This window comes from Gracilinanus agilis, chromosome 2 (genome assembly GCF_016433145.1).
Source record: "Gracilinanus agilis isolate LMUSP501 chromosome 2, AgileGrace, whole genome shotgun sequence".
NCBI lineage: Eukaryota > Metazoa > Chordata > Mammalia > Didelphimorphia > Didelphidae > Gracilinanus > Gracilinanus agilis.
The window spans coordinates 625,778,610-625,792,762 of NC_058131.1; the positions used below are offsets into that span (position 1 = coordinate 625,778,610).

At 32.6% G+C, this 14,153-nt stretch overlaps 1 protein-coding gene across 1 annotated transcript in view; it reads left to right on the top strand.

Moving 5' to 3' along the window:
* The first annotated feature begins 1,507 nt into the window (after positions 1–1,507).
* TDRD1 (tudor domain containing 1) overlaps positions 1,508–14,153 on the top strand; it is a 46,959-nt gene continuing 34,313 nt past the window's right edge. The window contains exons 1-8 of the mRNA XM_044662582.1: positions 1,508–1,805; positions 5,417–5,472; positions 6,258–6,405; positions 8,404–8,509; positions 11,045–11,108; positions 11,905–12,009; positions 12,471–12,653; positions 13,290–13,433. Of these exons, the coding sequence (XP_044518517.1) occupies positions 1,508–1,805; positions 5,417–5,472; positions 6,258–6,405; positions 8,404–8,509; positions 11,045–11,108; positions 11,905–12,009; positions 12,471–12,653; positions 13,290–13,433 (1,104 nt within the window). The remainder of the gene's footprint in view (positions 1,806–5,416; positions 5,473–6,257; positions 6,406–8,403; positions 8,510–11,044; positions 11,109–11,904; positions 12,010–12,470; positions 12,654–13,289; positions 13,434–14,153) is intronic.

Consider the following 14,153-nt stretch of genomic DNA (forward strand, 5'->3'; position numbering starts at 1 on the left):
ACTTTCTAATTTTTTGGCTACCAAGGAAATATTCTTGTATAAATAAGTCATTTTCCTCTTTCTTTGCTTTTAAAGTTAACACCATATTTGCCTTATAAAACGCATATTCTCTATTTTTATGAACTGAATAATATGTAGCAGATTATTCTTGGAAAAATTGAAACCATACTTGTTCCACCATACTTCTGCCTATGTTTTATTTTTTAATTTGGGGTGGAGTAATTTATTTCTTTATTTCTGTAATTATTAGATTTTTCTAGGTATATTACTCATTTGCTGTTGTGCTAGCTTGGGGACTTTAGCACAATATCTGATACATAATAAGCCCTTGATAAATGATTTTTTCCTTTTTTTCATTATTCATATTCATTCATTTCTTTTATTCATTATTCATTCTATTCATTTTTCTTTTATTCATTCATTGTACTTAATAATTTTTCTCTAAGCTTTCGCATTTGTTATAATATATTTATATAGTATTTCCCTAATATTCTTGTTTTCTTTTGTAATTATTTTCCTTTCATGTCAGTCTTGATTTTGCAGCTTTATTTATTTCTGCTCTTATTTTTATCATTTTTCGATTTTTACGTGGATTATTACTTTGTTCCTTATTTAAAGTCTTTATGTTGTAAGCTTTATTTATTTTTCCCATTTTTTTCTTGTTAATGTAGGCACTTAGCAACACAAATTTCCTTCCTAAAAGCTCTGGCAGCCTTCAGTAGGTTTTGATATGTGGCACTGACAGCTTTTAAAACTTAGTTGTCTTTCTGATTTTTTTCTTTAAGACACTATAATTGTTTTTAGTTGTCATGTGGTTGTATAATTTTTGCTTCTATTATATTTTAAATTCTAATTTCTGGGGTTTTTAATTTATATAAGAATCTATTTAATTTATATAGTGTGTGATTTATAAGTTTTCATGTATACTTGAAAAGACTGTTTATCCCCTATTTTGTCCATTTAATTCTCCATTATCTATATATAATACAGCTTATTAAGTAAGTAGTTCAAATGACTTGTTAGTCTTTTTATTTGTTACACTTTTATAGTAAAGTCCCTTATTGTACTATTATTGTACTATAGTTTATTTCTTCTTGGGTCATAACCTTCTAAAATATATTTAACTGTTAAATTGTTTGATACATATAAATTGAAAACTATTGCCATGTTATTATTTCCTTTTGCCATTATGTAATGTCATTGTTTATATGTTTTGAAATCTACTTCATTAGATATTGTTACTGCTGTTTGGGTTAGTTTTTTTGTTTTTTATTTTAGTTGCATGATGTAACTGACCAGCTTAATAATTTTAATTTATATATCTACAGATCTTTTGTATTAAATGCTTCTTGTAAGTATATGTTATTGAGGAACAAAAAATTATTTGTGTTAAGTTATTTACCCACAATGTAAAGAAACATTTAACTTAGTAGTTAATTCAAAGAACTCTCCCTTAAACATTTTTCTTCCTTTAGGTATCTGTGATCTTAAACTTCAGTTTGATAAGATGTCAAGAAATAATTCTGATATATCTGCTTGCAAAGTGACCGAGCAATTAAATATAGAGAGGAATGAAATCAAGCCTCCACATGAACCTTTAAGAAGTCCTCGATCATATCCCAACTTTAAGTTGAAAAGCCCAGAGCATGCAAGTAAAACAGTGGGAATGGCCAAAAAAAATTTTTTGTTTTGTGAACAAACTAAACGATATTTTGCTAGTTGTGAAAACAGTTCAGCGCCTTCTAACACTAACTGTATTAACAAAGAAGCAGTTGGATCAAAAATCGACAAGAAAACATCAACAGGTGATTTAAAATAGCATTCTTTGATTATATTTACTTTAGATATTCTTACAGCTTGTCAGATGTGTATACCATATTCCAATAGGAGATAAAACTTCAGAAAGGTCTCCTTAGTCTGGAATTCTGATTACCTTCAAAAATCAAAATATAAATTAAAGTACTTAGGTGCAAAAATCTGCTATCATATACATCTCTATTGCCTACATGGCTAAAATAGTAATAATGGGCAGAAATAAGGTTTTTATGCCAGGAGAGGGTGATTATAAAGTGACTTTACTTGTGAGTGTCTCTTCCTTGAAACCTTCCAGGATCTTTCTCTAGCCCCATAGCTGGAAATTTTTGCTCCCATTTAATCTCCTGACACTTTACTTCTCTCACATATTTGTCATATTTTAATATGTATTATGTTTATTAGTATTTCTCCTATAAAACCAAAGGCTTCTTGAAGACAAAGACTGTTTTATCTTTGAATCTTCAGCACCTAACATTGAGCATTTTCTATTCTAGGAGCTTAAAAAGGTTTACGAAATGATGAAATGAATTAAATATGTGCATTTTCCACTAAAATCCTACACTAGTGTTTCATGTGTTTCATGTGATTCCAGTTCTGGCTAGTTGTATACGACCAGCAGTAGTTAAGCTGAGAAACTCATCATCAGAATGTTGACTGTTAGCTGACCTTTTTTTATGGGGGAAGAGGGAGAAAGGGATAATGGTGCATAGCAACTAATGAAATGGTCTTTCCACTATGGGTAAAGGAGTTATTCTCTGCATTGAATATAAAGTGGCGAAAATTACTAATGAAAAAACGACTCTTTGACATTATTGCAGTAAAGCCCATTTAAATAGTGACATCAGTCCTAGATATGGATGCTAAACAACATCTCAAAAAGTGGAATTGATTGCATCCTAAGTGGGAAAAAACTAGTTAGTCATTTCATTTTCTTTTTTGTAGTCAAATGATTGGTTAAAGCACTAGACAAAAATTCAATACCATCCAGGAAGAAAATGTCAATAAGAACATAGTATATGTGATTATAGGCAACTACCACTTTTAACTGAAGTGTGCTTATTGTGAGACTTAAGTGTAAAGCAAATAATCCCAAGATAATTTTTGAATGAAATTAGAAAGATTATTAATAGACATGGATTGGAATGAATCTATTGCTGTTATTTTGGCAGTTTGTGGTCATCAGTACTTGATAGTAGGACCACACACCTGACTCCACCATCTCAATGACTTTATATTATATATCTAAGAAGATGAAGATGTGAAGATTTGCTGGATCCTGTCCCAATACATATACAACAGAAATCTATATTGAAGGTAGCACAATTTTAAAAGGCACATGGGATCTAGTTTTCAAACTATCTCAAGGAAATAAAGATTCCTACAGATACCTGAAGAATGGAATAGATCATCAGCAACTACTGACCCATATGCTGATTTGATCATTTCTACAAAATCTTTTGAGGATTGTGTGCAAACACCTTGAAAATAGCTTGAAATTGAGGAGAATTACAGTCAGTTTAACAAACATTCATTAAACTCCTTGATTTAAACTTGATTTAATCGACAGACAGCTAATTAGAATGATGGATATACAATAGAACCTCATTTTACACATGTCAATTCAGGTGTACATGATTGGCAGTTGAAAAAAAAGAAAGGCAGAAAAATACATAAAATAAAAATTTTTAATTATGCCCTAAATCCATTGCATTTTCCTAAGAGATGTTTAACCAGTTCACCAATCAAAATCATTGTTGAGTTAATGCGAGTCATTACATTGTTTTGCCCCAAACATTAGCTCCCTCATCAATCCATGTCCAGAGTTCTTCCTTGTAACAAGTTGTGTAGTCAGAGCAGCCCTTCTCATATGTTTCTTTAATACTATTTTGCTATTAATAATGGCTCCAGAGTATAAGAGCAATGATGCTGGTAGCTCCAATAAATCTTAGAAAAGGTTGGAAAGTGCCTAGGTATTTTCATATAAGAAATGCTTATTAAATAATGGGGTTCACTATTATGCACAATTTTTTAGCTTAGGCAAAGGATCTTGGAATGTATTAGTTACCAAAAATGAGATCCTACTATAATAGCTTAACATTTATATAGTATTTAAAGGTTAAGAAAGCACAGTTTTTGAATTCATTCCTCACTATGCTACCTAGTTATTTATAATATAGAGTACTTCAGTTGGAGTCAAGAAGGCCTGAGTTTGAATCCAGTTTAAACACTTATTAACTGTGTGACTCAAGGCAAATCACTTAACTTCTCCTAGCCTCAGTTTCCTTATCTGTAAAGTAGGAATAATAATGACTTTTACTTCAAATGCTTGCTGTGAGGTCAAATGAGATAATATTGGTAGATCTATATGCACATTAGATAATATTACCATAATCATCATCATTACTGATATCAACATTAAATGAGACATAAAACAGGAAGGTATGTTTTCATCAGCTGTTCAAGTTCCTTAGAAGATACTCCATACAAAGTTCAAAAAGATTTACCCTTTGATAAGCAATTTCTTCAGATAATCCTATTTTTGACAGCATATGCGTTACCTTGAGCCCTTGAAGGTCACAGGGCCACTTCAGTGAGATCTACACTTCACAAAAGAGATTGAACTAAGATGTTGCTCTCCTCATAGAAACATTGACAAAGAATGTATCTTATACTGCATATGAATGCAGAGTCCACTGAGTCTATCAGTACCTGTGTATTTGAGCGGGAACTGTGAATTAACTATGAATGAACTGGGCCTGAAAGTCATGAACTAGGGCTGAATTGCATTTGAGAAATTACACAGCACTTTCTTTGAACACAACTCCTAACTAATACAAAAGCCTATCTTTTTGTGCTCCTAGCAGTCAAACAGTATGATTTCAGAGGAATTAAAGTTGTACACGGCCTAAAGGCCATGGAAAGATAGAGAGCAGGTATAAAAGTGCTGCTATGTATTAGCCATAAGGCCTGTGCCAAAAATAGAATAAAAGAGTCATCAAGGACAAATATCTCCAGAAAGGAAGAAGCAGGATATTCATAAAGGCAAGAATGAAGTTTGTCAATTGGAATGCTTCACCAATGTCTATAATATATTAAAGGTCCAGAATATGTTCCCCATACTTTGGGTGATTCATCTATGGAGTATTTATAGAAAGGCATGTATTGGGAATCACACAGATTGTGACTTGTACTAGTAAAGGGAATTATCTACTCTTAAAGAGGTCACATATGTTGAAGTAACTGAGAGGTATCAATTTGTACAATATCTCTTCATGTTTCTCAGGTAAAGCCTTTTGTAGTGAAATAATCATTATTTATTATTAGACCATATTCATCCTTAAGGAAATCAGGGCCATTACCAATTTTATTCTTGCTACTTTTGTCAACATTTCATACCTATTATGTGTTAAACACTGCAGATAGAAGTGTAAAGTTTAGATAAATAGTTATTGCTCTAGTGGAGCTTTTTATCTAAAAGTATTTATAATTAGTATAAGATTTTTGAAACATTCTTAAATAGTGTGTTTTGGGTTATTTAAGTGCATTTTAGCTTTTTTTTTTTAATTAAAGACGTTCATATACAAGTATTTTTCTTCCCCAGGGAACTCAGCAGCATTAAACATTGGAAATAATTTGCCAGCCAAAGAACTGAACACTGTGAGTTTTTTTTATTGTTTCTTTTTGGTTAAAAATCTAATATTTTCTTGGGAAGTCAGAATTCCTTAAGTTGGAGATTTTGTTCAGTCATATCCAACTTTTAATGACCCCATTTGAAGTGGTTTGCCATTTTCTTACCCAGCTCATTTTATAAATTAGGAAATTAAGGCAAACAAGGGTGGCCTGCTCAGGGTCACACGAGCTAGTAAGTGTCCAAGGCTGGATTTGAACTCGGATCTTCTTGACTCCAGCCTGGGAGTCTTATCTATTGTGCCACCTAATTGCCCTTTAATCTGAGGTGATCATCTTAAATTCAGTTTACTAACTTTTGAGAGACAGCATAGCAAAGTAGATTTGAGAGCTGAATTTGGAGACAAGAAGATCTAAATTCAAGCCCCTCTCTGGACAACTGTATGATCCTAGTCAGTTCACTTAACCTCTCAGTTCATTGGACAACTCTTTAAGATAACCTGGAGGTATTGGATCTATTGATAGATTTTTGGGGTGAATACTTGGAGAGGATTCCATTTTAATTTCAATAGAATTGGTTTCTATTCTTATATATCTTATTTTTGTGCTTGAAAACTGAGGTTTCAAGGTTTCCAAAGGAATCCATGATACAAAAAAGATTAGAGAGAGTGTGTGTGTATTTTTTTTTGCTAAGAAGGTAAAGAGAGTTTCCTTATCTGAAAATTCTACCACAGTTTTCTGATCCCTGTTCCCTTAACCTTTTACCTGATTACTTCTGAAAATTATCCAGTTTTTCTTATCTCTTTTTTTTATAGAAGCTTAGTACTCATTTGTCTCCTGCAAAACCAAAAATGTTACAGAATTTGAGTGAGAATCCTTTGTCTCTAAACTATGATTCCAAATTATTTAACTCATTAATACCATCACCTCGATCAACTACTTGCCATCGGTGTGGGCTATATGGTAAGTGTGTCATTTCCTTCAGGATCTCTTGTTATTTTAAGTGTGTATATCCAAGTATTTCTGAAACTACATAAATAATACTACTCTAATCTTTTAGAAAGGGAAAATTAGGTGTAAAATATAATTGAATATGTGCTCTTTTGTAATGGCATAGCCAAAGGCATTTTCTTTTTATAAAAATGGATATTTCCTATGATACATTTTAGGCTAGAAATAGGATTGCCAGAAAAAAGGAGGATTTTACTGCTATAATAGGCAACATAGTATTGTAGATAGCTAGAATTAGAATCAGAAGACCTGAGTTTGAATCCTGGATAATATTACATAATTGTATATGTGTGCATATAGGGTGTACTGAAGCACAATTTAATGAACCATCAGCTTTTAGTGGGATGCTAAGATGAATCTTCCCAGTTTCTGTGTATATCTGGTTGCTGCAGCTGCCACAACTACTCCTGATTTCTTCTGTTCCCAATTAACTTCTCTTCAATTTCTGAAAGGGTCTTTGTGGAAAGAAGTATGTCTAATCCCTTGGTTATCCCTCTTCAGTTTCTCCATAGAGTTTCCTAACCTGCTCTAGTGGTGAATCTACATGGAGGAGCCCAGGGCCTGTTGAGATCAGAGAATCTCTCTGCTTTCTTCCTTCCCTCCTAGCTGGCTAGTCATATCAATTAGACATTTTCCCTTTTGACTTCTTGGGCCACTTTGTTTTCTATAACTCATCCTATATTATGTGGCTTCTGGGACTCTGGGACAGGTAAGAGAGACAAAGGAATTAAGATTTTTAACAGATGCATCTTTTGTTACAAGTTTTTTAATTTCACAGCAGGCCCTTCATGGCAAAGTGCAGGGCAAATGGAATAAGGTCCAGTTGGAAAGATGCTTTTAACCAGCAAGATAAGGTGGAAAATGTGTTGTCTTGTTTGGGTAGAGAGTAGGATTTGAATTCAAAGGAGCTCTCTGTGGGGGCACACAGCTGGGTGGCCCAGTTGGTTGAGAACCTAGCCAATAGATGGGAGGTCCTAGGTTCAAATTTGGCCTCAGACATTTCCTAGCTGTATGACCCTAGGCAAATCACTTAACCCCCATTGTGTAGCCCTTACTATTCTTCTGCCTTAGAACCAATACATAGTATTGTTTCTAAGATGAAAAGTAAGGTTGGAAAGAAAGAAAGGTTCAGGGGTTTATGGGTGAAGTTTGGGTTATTTTTAGAAATTAAGTTTGTTTTAGTTTCTTCCGTTTTATAAATAAACAATGGCTTTTATAGTTGAGTATTCCACATCTCTCCCCTCCCAAAAAATAAAATAAAATCCCCTAGGGACACACATACCACATGCCTTTAGGACAACCTTTTAGGACCTTTTAGTATACTAAAAAATAAGCTTCAGATTTTGCTTAAAGCAAGGGCATACTATCATACGTAAAATTATATATTTGTGACTTTTGTTATCCCAAGTTGAGTTATAAACTGAAAATATAGCTTCAGAGAAAATTTAGATAATCTACTCTAAACTTGTTATTCCTTAAATTAATAGAGGAAACTAGAATTTTATTTTATTGTATCACTGAATTTTTACATTGGTGGCAAGAAAGACACGTGGCATTCCACAACCTGTATCTTGAGAGAGAGAGAATGTGAGATTAGACTGATCATGTGTATTTGACCTACCATAATAGTTCTTTTACAATAACAAATACATAAATAAAAATGCAATAAATAAAAATTCTTTTATGATAATAAAACTTTTACAAAATAACAACTTTGAAACTATAAATGATATGCTCATTAATTCATCTGTTAATAGTTATATTGTCTAATCCTTACCCAAATGGAAGTATAAATAGTATCATAAAATAGCATTGTTCCTTTTGGACTTTAATCTTAGGGAATTGAGGATAGATTATATGACATTACTGAAAAAAATTGTAAGTATTAATTTGCTAAAAGTTTGGATTTCAATTTTGAACAGCGCATTAGTAACTTCTTATATTGTTTAGGATCCCTGCGGTGTTCACAGTGCAAGCAAACATACTATTGCTGTGTTGCATGCCAGAGAAGAGACTGGTCTGCACACAGTATTGTGTGCAAACCTATTAAACAAAAGTAAGTATATGAGATTTATTATGGAAGAAAGCAGTTTCAAAATATAGTTAAAACTCTTAAAGATATAGCTATTTAAAAACTTCTGTTTTATTAGAATTTTCCTTTTGGAGCTATTAATATCTGAAGTTCCAAGTTCTAATATTTACTTTATCTGTTAATATCTGACTTATTTCCATGCTTTTCGGCACTCTTCAGAGACTATCCATTAACTAGAGAATGTAGAATATATTTCAATCAGCCTATGGCACTACCCTCAGGATACCAAGAGGACATCAGAGCCTTGTCATACTTAGGTTTGTTTGTGTTGGCTTTTCCAGTGGCTACTTTATCTCTTCTACTCATCAGAAGATAGCTTTCCTCCAACCTTATAACCTGCTTTCTTCTCCTGGTGGACTTTTTTTGTGGGACCATGATGCTAGCCCTGATTCAGAATTGAGCTAGGAAAATGAAACCAGAACATGAAACAGAAATCTCTGTAGGTATTTACCCCTACCCTGTTTTTGAGAAATTCTCTTCAATCTGACTAACTTTCTGTATTTTCTGTCATACCACACTAAACTTGTGCATGTTCATTATGCAAAGAAAAAGATTTGTTGCTTCTTAAGAGCTTTTCTATATAGTACTAAAGCTGCTCTGTTTAGTACTCAGATGGTGGCCTCACAACCTCCTCCATTTCTCTTAAACATTTCTTGAAGTAGAAAACTTTTCTTCTGAACACTTCTCACTTTACCCAGGTGTTGAAGGGATTAGAGGCAGAAGTTGTGAGTCCTACAGCCTCATTTTAGAGATCTGGAGAGTCATTCAACCAGGACAAAGAAATATTGTAGGAATCAGAGTAGTAAAAATGTGCCTTCCATGTCACCAGTTGATACTCCCCAGAAGCTGCTAGCCGAGGTGCTTTACAATCAAGCTGTGCTTCTCATCTAACTTACCCTGCTGATGCTGACTGCCCATAGTAATGAGCAGACCTGGGTCTCGACTCTAACCATTCTGTTATTGGGAAGTAAAGGCAGCAATACTGACATGTTGGTCTGAGCAGTTGCTCTCTGAGGCCAGCATAGTTTGCAGGCTACTTGACGCTTTCTCATTCTTTTTCCTGCATCCCAAAACTTTTGACAGAAATACTTTTTTAAGGGCAAGTCAAAGACTTTGGGAAATAAATGTGCTGGCCTTTGCATGCACACACACACTTTCTGCTTTATTTGTAGTATTGTTTATCAGTAAACCCATCACCTTTTGGGAGGCATTAGAAATGCCATGCCTATTTAATTCTCTTTACCCCAACTCTCAAGTGATTATTTTCCCCTTCTGAATTCAGTATTTGTGTGTCAGTGCTATCACCACTCACTCAGTTGGTTGTTGAGTTGTTTCAGTAGGATCTGACTCTTCATGAACCCATTTAGTGTTTTCTTGGCAAAGATACTGCAGTGATTTGTCATTTCCTTCTCCAGCTCATTTCACAGATGAGGAAACTGAGGTAAGCAGGGTTAAATGCCTTGCCCAAAGTTGCACAACTAGATAGTGTTAGGTTTGATTTCACTTTCCCTGATTCTCCTATCTAATTATCAAGCCCTAGAGTTTCTAGCTCCAGCTTCTTTCAGAAATGTCAGATTTTTTTGTTGTTTGCCTGCCCCTACTTTTAAGTCTTTCTCTTTTCTGGTTTGCTCTTTACATAAATGTCAGATTAGTTTCTGCTGTGCACAGTTCTAATTATGCTGTTTTGTTTAGAGCACTTTAGCGGCTCTCTACAGCCTACCATATAAATATTTTGGGTCTTCTTCACCCTTGCCTTATATCATCTTTCTTGTATTTCTTTTGCTAAGTGAATTATTTACTTTCTCTTGCACATGACCAGTACTTTACATTCCTGTCTGTACCTGTATTCATGGTATTCCCTATGCTTAGAAATTTCTTTATCACCCATCTTTGTCTTTGCATTATTACCTATCCTTCAAAGCCCAGATTTAATGCTATTTCTTTCAGAAAACCTTTGAATTTTCTCATTCTTCTCTCCAGAAATTATCTTTCCTTCCTCTGACCTTGAACTTGTCTTGTGTGCTTACTATAGTCTGCACAATAGTTATTGTATTACATTATTTGTGTGCTTGTCATTCATTTTCAAGAAATGTACAAGGCCCTTTCTTGGATTAGAAACCCAATGAAAAGAGAGAGTATATCAAATTTAAATTCTATTTTTCCCAGCTCTTATATAGTGGTCTGTGCATATGAATACATAATAAATAATAGAAAATGAATCAGTTTTAAGGTACTTTGTCAGTTTTAACAGAGTGTAATTTTTAATACCTCTTTCAACTATTTATATATTAAAGAGAACCATAACAATCATCTCTCTATCATGAATTTTTTAATATCCAGCCATCACTCATTGTCTTTCTAACATTGAATTAATGTTTTATTTTATTGTTGCATTTTTCAGAGAGGAATTAAACTATTTTTGTTTTTAAGGATAATTGTGTTTTATTTGCCTCCTTTAATTCTATAGTATTAATATTTGAATCATTTGCTATGTTCCAGTTTCCCTAAATCTGAAGATACTAAGTTATCTTGTGAAACAAAGAAAATGGAAGTTAATAAAGAGGTATATAACATATTTTTCTTTAGATTTATAATTTGGACAAGGTTTATATTGAAGTAAGAGTTAACAGCTTAATTATTATAACCCATATACTTTTCCTCCTTTGGCCTTTTAAATAATACTTATTTTGTTGTAGGAGTGATACACCATCCTATGCAATATTAAGAGTAGAGCCATATGGTGCCAGAAATCATTTTTAAAATGTTTTTAAAGCTCACTTGTGAGAATCTCCTACTCCCCTTAGTAATATTTTATGCATGCCCTCCAACTGTGAGTGTGCTTGACCTTTTAACAAATATTTAGGAAGACAGTAGCTCCATTGATACCAGTTTTGTTAATATGTGGGCTAGATCAGCACAAATCATTGTAAATTTAACTTCAGTAAATTACTTAACCTATTAATATGTTCCACTGTGACCCTCTTCTTAATTATAGACATTTTTACAGCCTATATTTACTTCCTATATGATTATGAAGCATTCATCTACCTCTGAAAAGTTCATGTTAAAATACTATTAATATACATTTCTATGTATTAAAAAGGAAATCGGGAATACATTATTTTATTTACTAGTAATTTAGACTTTCATGTCTGAGCAAATCATATCACATATTTCCTTGACCTATTTGCTGAATACAGGGAGTAAAATGAAAGTAGTGAGAACAATATATACTTTTAGGGTTTTAATATTTCTCAAGTCTGTAATGACACTAATTTTAAGGATTTGGGGAATTTTTGCTTTCTGCAATATAGCAAAAAAGAAGCCTTCTGAGTTAGTAATTTTCTATTTCTAAACAGGAAGATTATCAACTTGGAATCACCACAGAAATAATAGGATGTAATAAGAAAATAATGTTTTCTGATTTACAAAATCTACAGCTAAGAAAAACTATGGAAATAAAGGTATTGATTACTTATATGATATCTTCAAATTTATTACTTTTCTTTAGTAGCATTTTATTTTTTCCCCAATTACATGTAAAAACATGTTTTTTGCATTCGTTTTCTAACATTTTAATTTCTACATCCTTTTCCTTCTCTTCCTCCTTTTCCCCTCTCTGAGAATGGGTAACCAATTTGATATTGGTTATAGATGTGCTATCATACAAAATATATTTCTATATTCATTATTCAAACTTACTTTCAAAAGACAGTAGTTTACAAAATATTCCTAGTTACTTTTACTTTCTTCACTGTTAGCTTTCAGTGAAACTATACTTTATAAATATCATTAATAATTAACATAGTTTTTTTGTAAACTATTCTGAATATTGATTGAATCTTTTGTTTATAAAACATTTCCAAGAAGTTCCTTTGTAGTTGAATGCTTGTAATTGCATATTTTTGTTCTTACTGTCAAAAAGGGTACAGTTACCGAATTCAAGCATCCAGGTGAATTTTATGTACAGATCTGTACTTCAGAAGTTTTAGAATATATCAGAAAACTTTCTACAAGCTTAAAAGAATCATATATGAATATGGTGCCTCAAGAAGAATACATCCCTATTAAAGGGGAAATCTGTGTTGCCAAGTACTCTGTGGATCAGGTAATCTCTAAAATAAAGCAATAACTATTAAGTATAACTACTGTACACATTTATTTTTATTGCCTTATCATTTAGATAATCCATAGGAATCTTAGTATTTAGAAAATCTATTAAGAGTTAATTTTAAGGGGGCAGCTGGGTAGCTTAGTGGAGTAAGAGTCAGGCTTAGAGACAGGAGGTCCTAGGTTCAAACCCGGACTCAGCCACTTCCCAGCTGTGTGACCCTGGGCAAGTCACTTGACCCCCATTGCCCACCCTTACCACTCTTCCACCTAGGAGCCAATACACCGAAGTACAAGGGTTTAAAAAAAAAAAAGAGTTAATTTTAAATCTAATCTTATATTTCCTCTTCTGTATTCTTATCATTCATTAGTTTTAGGTTAATGATTTTTTAAATAGCTTATACATTTCCAATTGATATAAAACATGACAGATAAAATAATCATTTGTACACATTTAAAATGAACAATAATTGTAATGAATTCTTAGTTTCTTGAGGTTCCCTGAAAAGAAAAAAAAGTTTTCTTTAAAACCTACTTTGAATAATGAAATTTCTTTATGTAAAACATAGATTGGTTGAGTTTTGTGTTTTATTCTGAAATTCTGTAACAAAGTAGTGTGTTTTGTTTCCTATAGACCTGGAACAGAGTAATAGTACAAGATGTTGATGTTCAGCAGAAGAAAGTACAAGTTTTATATATTGATTATGGAAATGGAGAAGTTATTCCAACAAGCCAAATTCAGCAACTGAACAAAAATATTGAATTGTTTCCCCCCTGTGTGAGTTTATTTTTGTTTTACATTAAACTCTTAGCAGTTTAAGACTACATTCCAAGGAACCCAAAGTCTTCCTACAATGTTTAATGGAACACTGTGAACGGGCTTTTGTGACAGAATTTCTCTTGTAATGATACTTCCCCCTCTAGAATGTTAATTTTGAAATTTTATATCGAAATATATATCTATAGAGGCTTTTTTATTTTGAAAATGAATGTAATATGGTAAAATTTACTCACACTTTCCTTTATCTTAAGGCCATGCTTCCTAGATCACAATTTATAGGTTCTGTTGGTATTTGAACTACAAGTTATAAATGTTTGTTGATTTTGTGACCAAATTAATTTAGAAATTATTGGTGTGAGATGTATTGTTGGAATGACCAGTTTCTGTACTTTAATATGCAGGATAATTGCATTGTGAATTCACAAATAATAGTACTATTTTAGCTTGTTCTTTACTTCTACTACATCTGAAGATAGCACTTGAGTAGTAAAACATAATGCAAACTTTGAAAACCTTACATTTGTTCTAATTTTTCCTCCTTCTTTCCTTACCCTTTCCCTCCCACCCCTTTCTCCTTATTGAATAAGGATTGATTCATTGTATTTCTTTTGATGGAATATAGTAGGTGCTTAATAAATATTTAATCATATTTTTCCTTTTTTTAAAAAGCACCTAATTTATTATTAAAGTTCTAGTCATAGATGTGCAACTCTACTT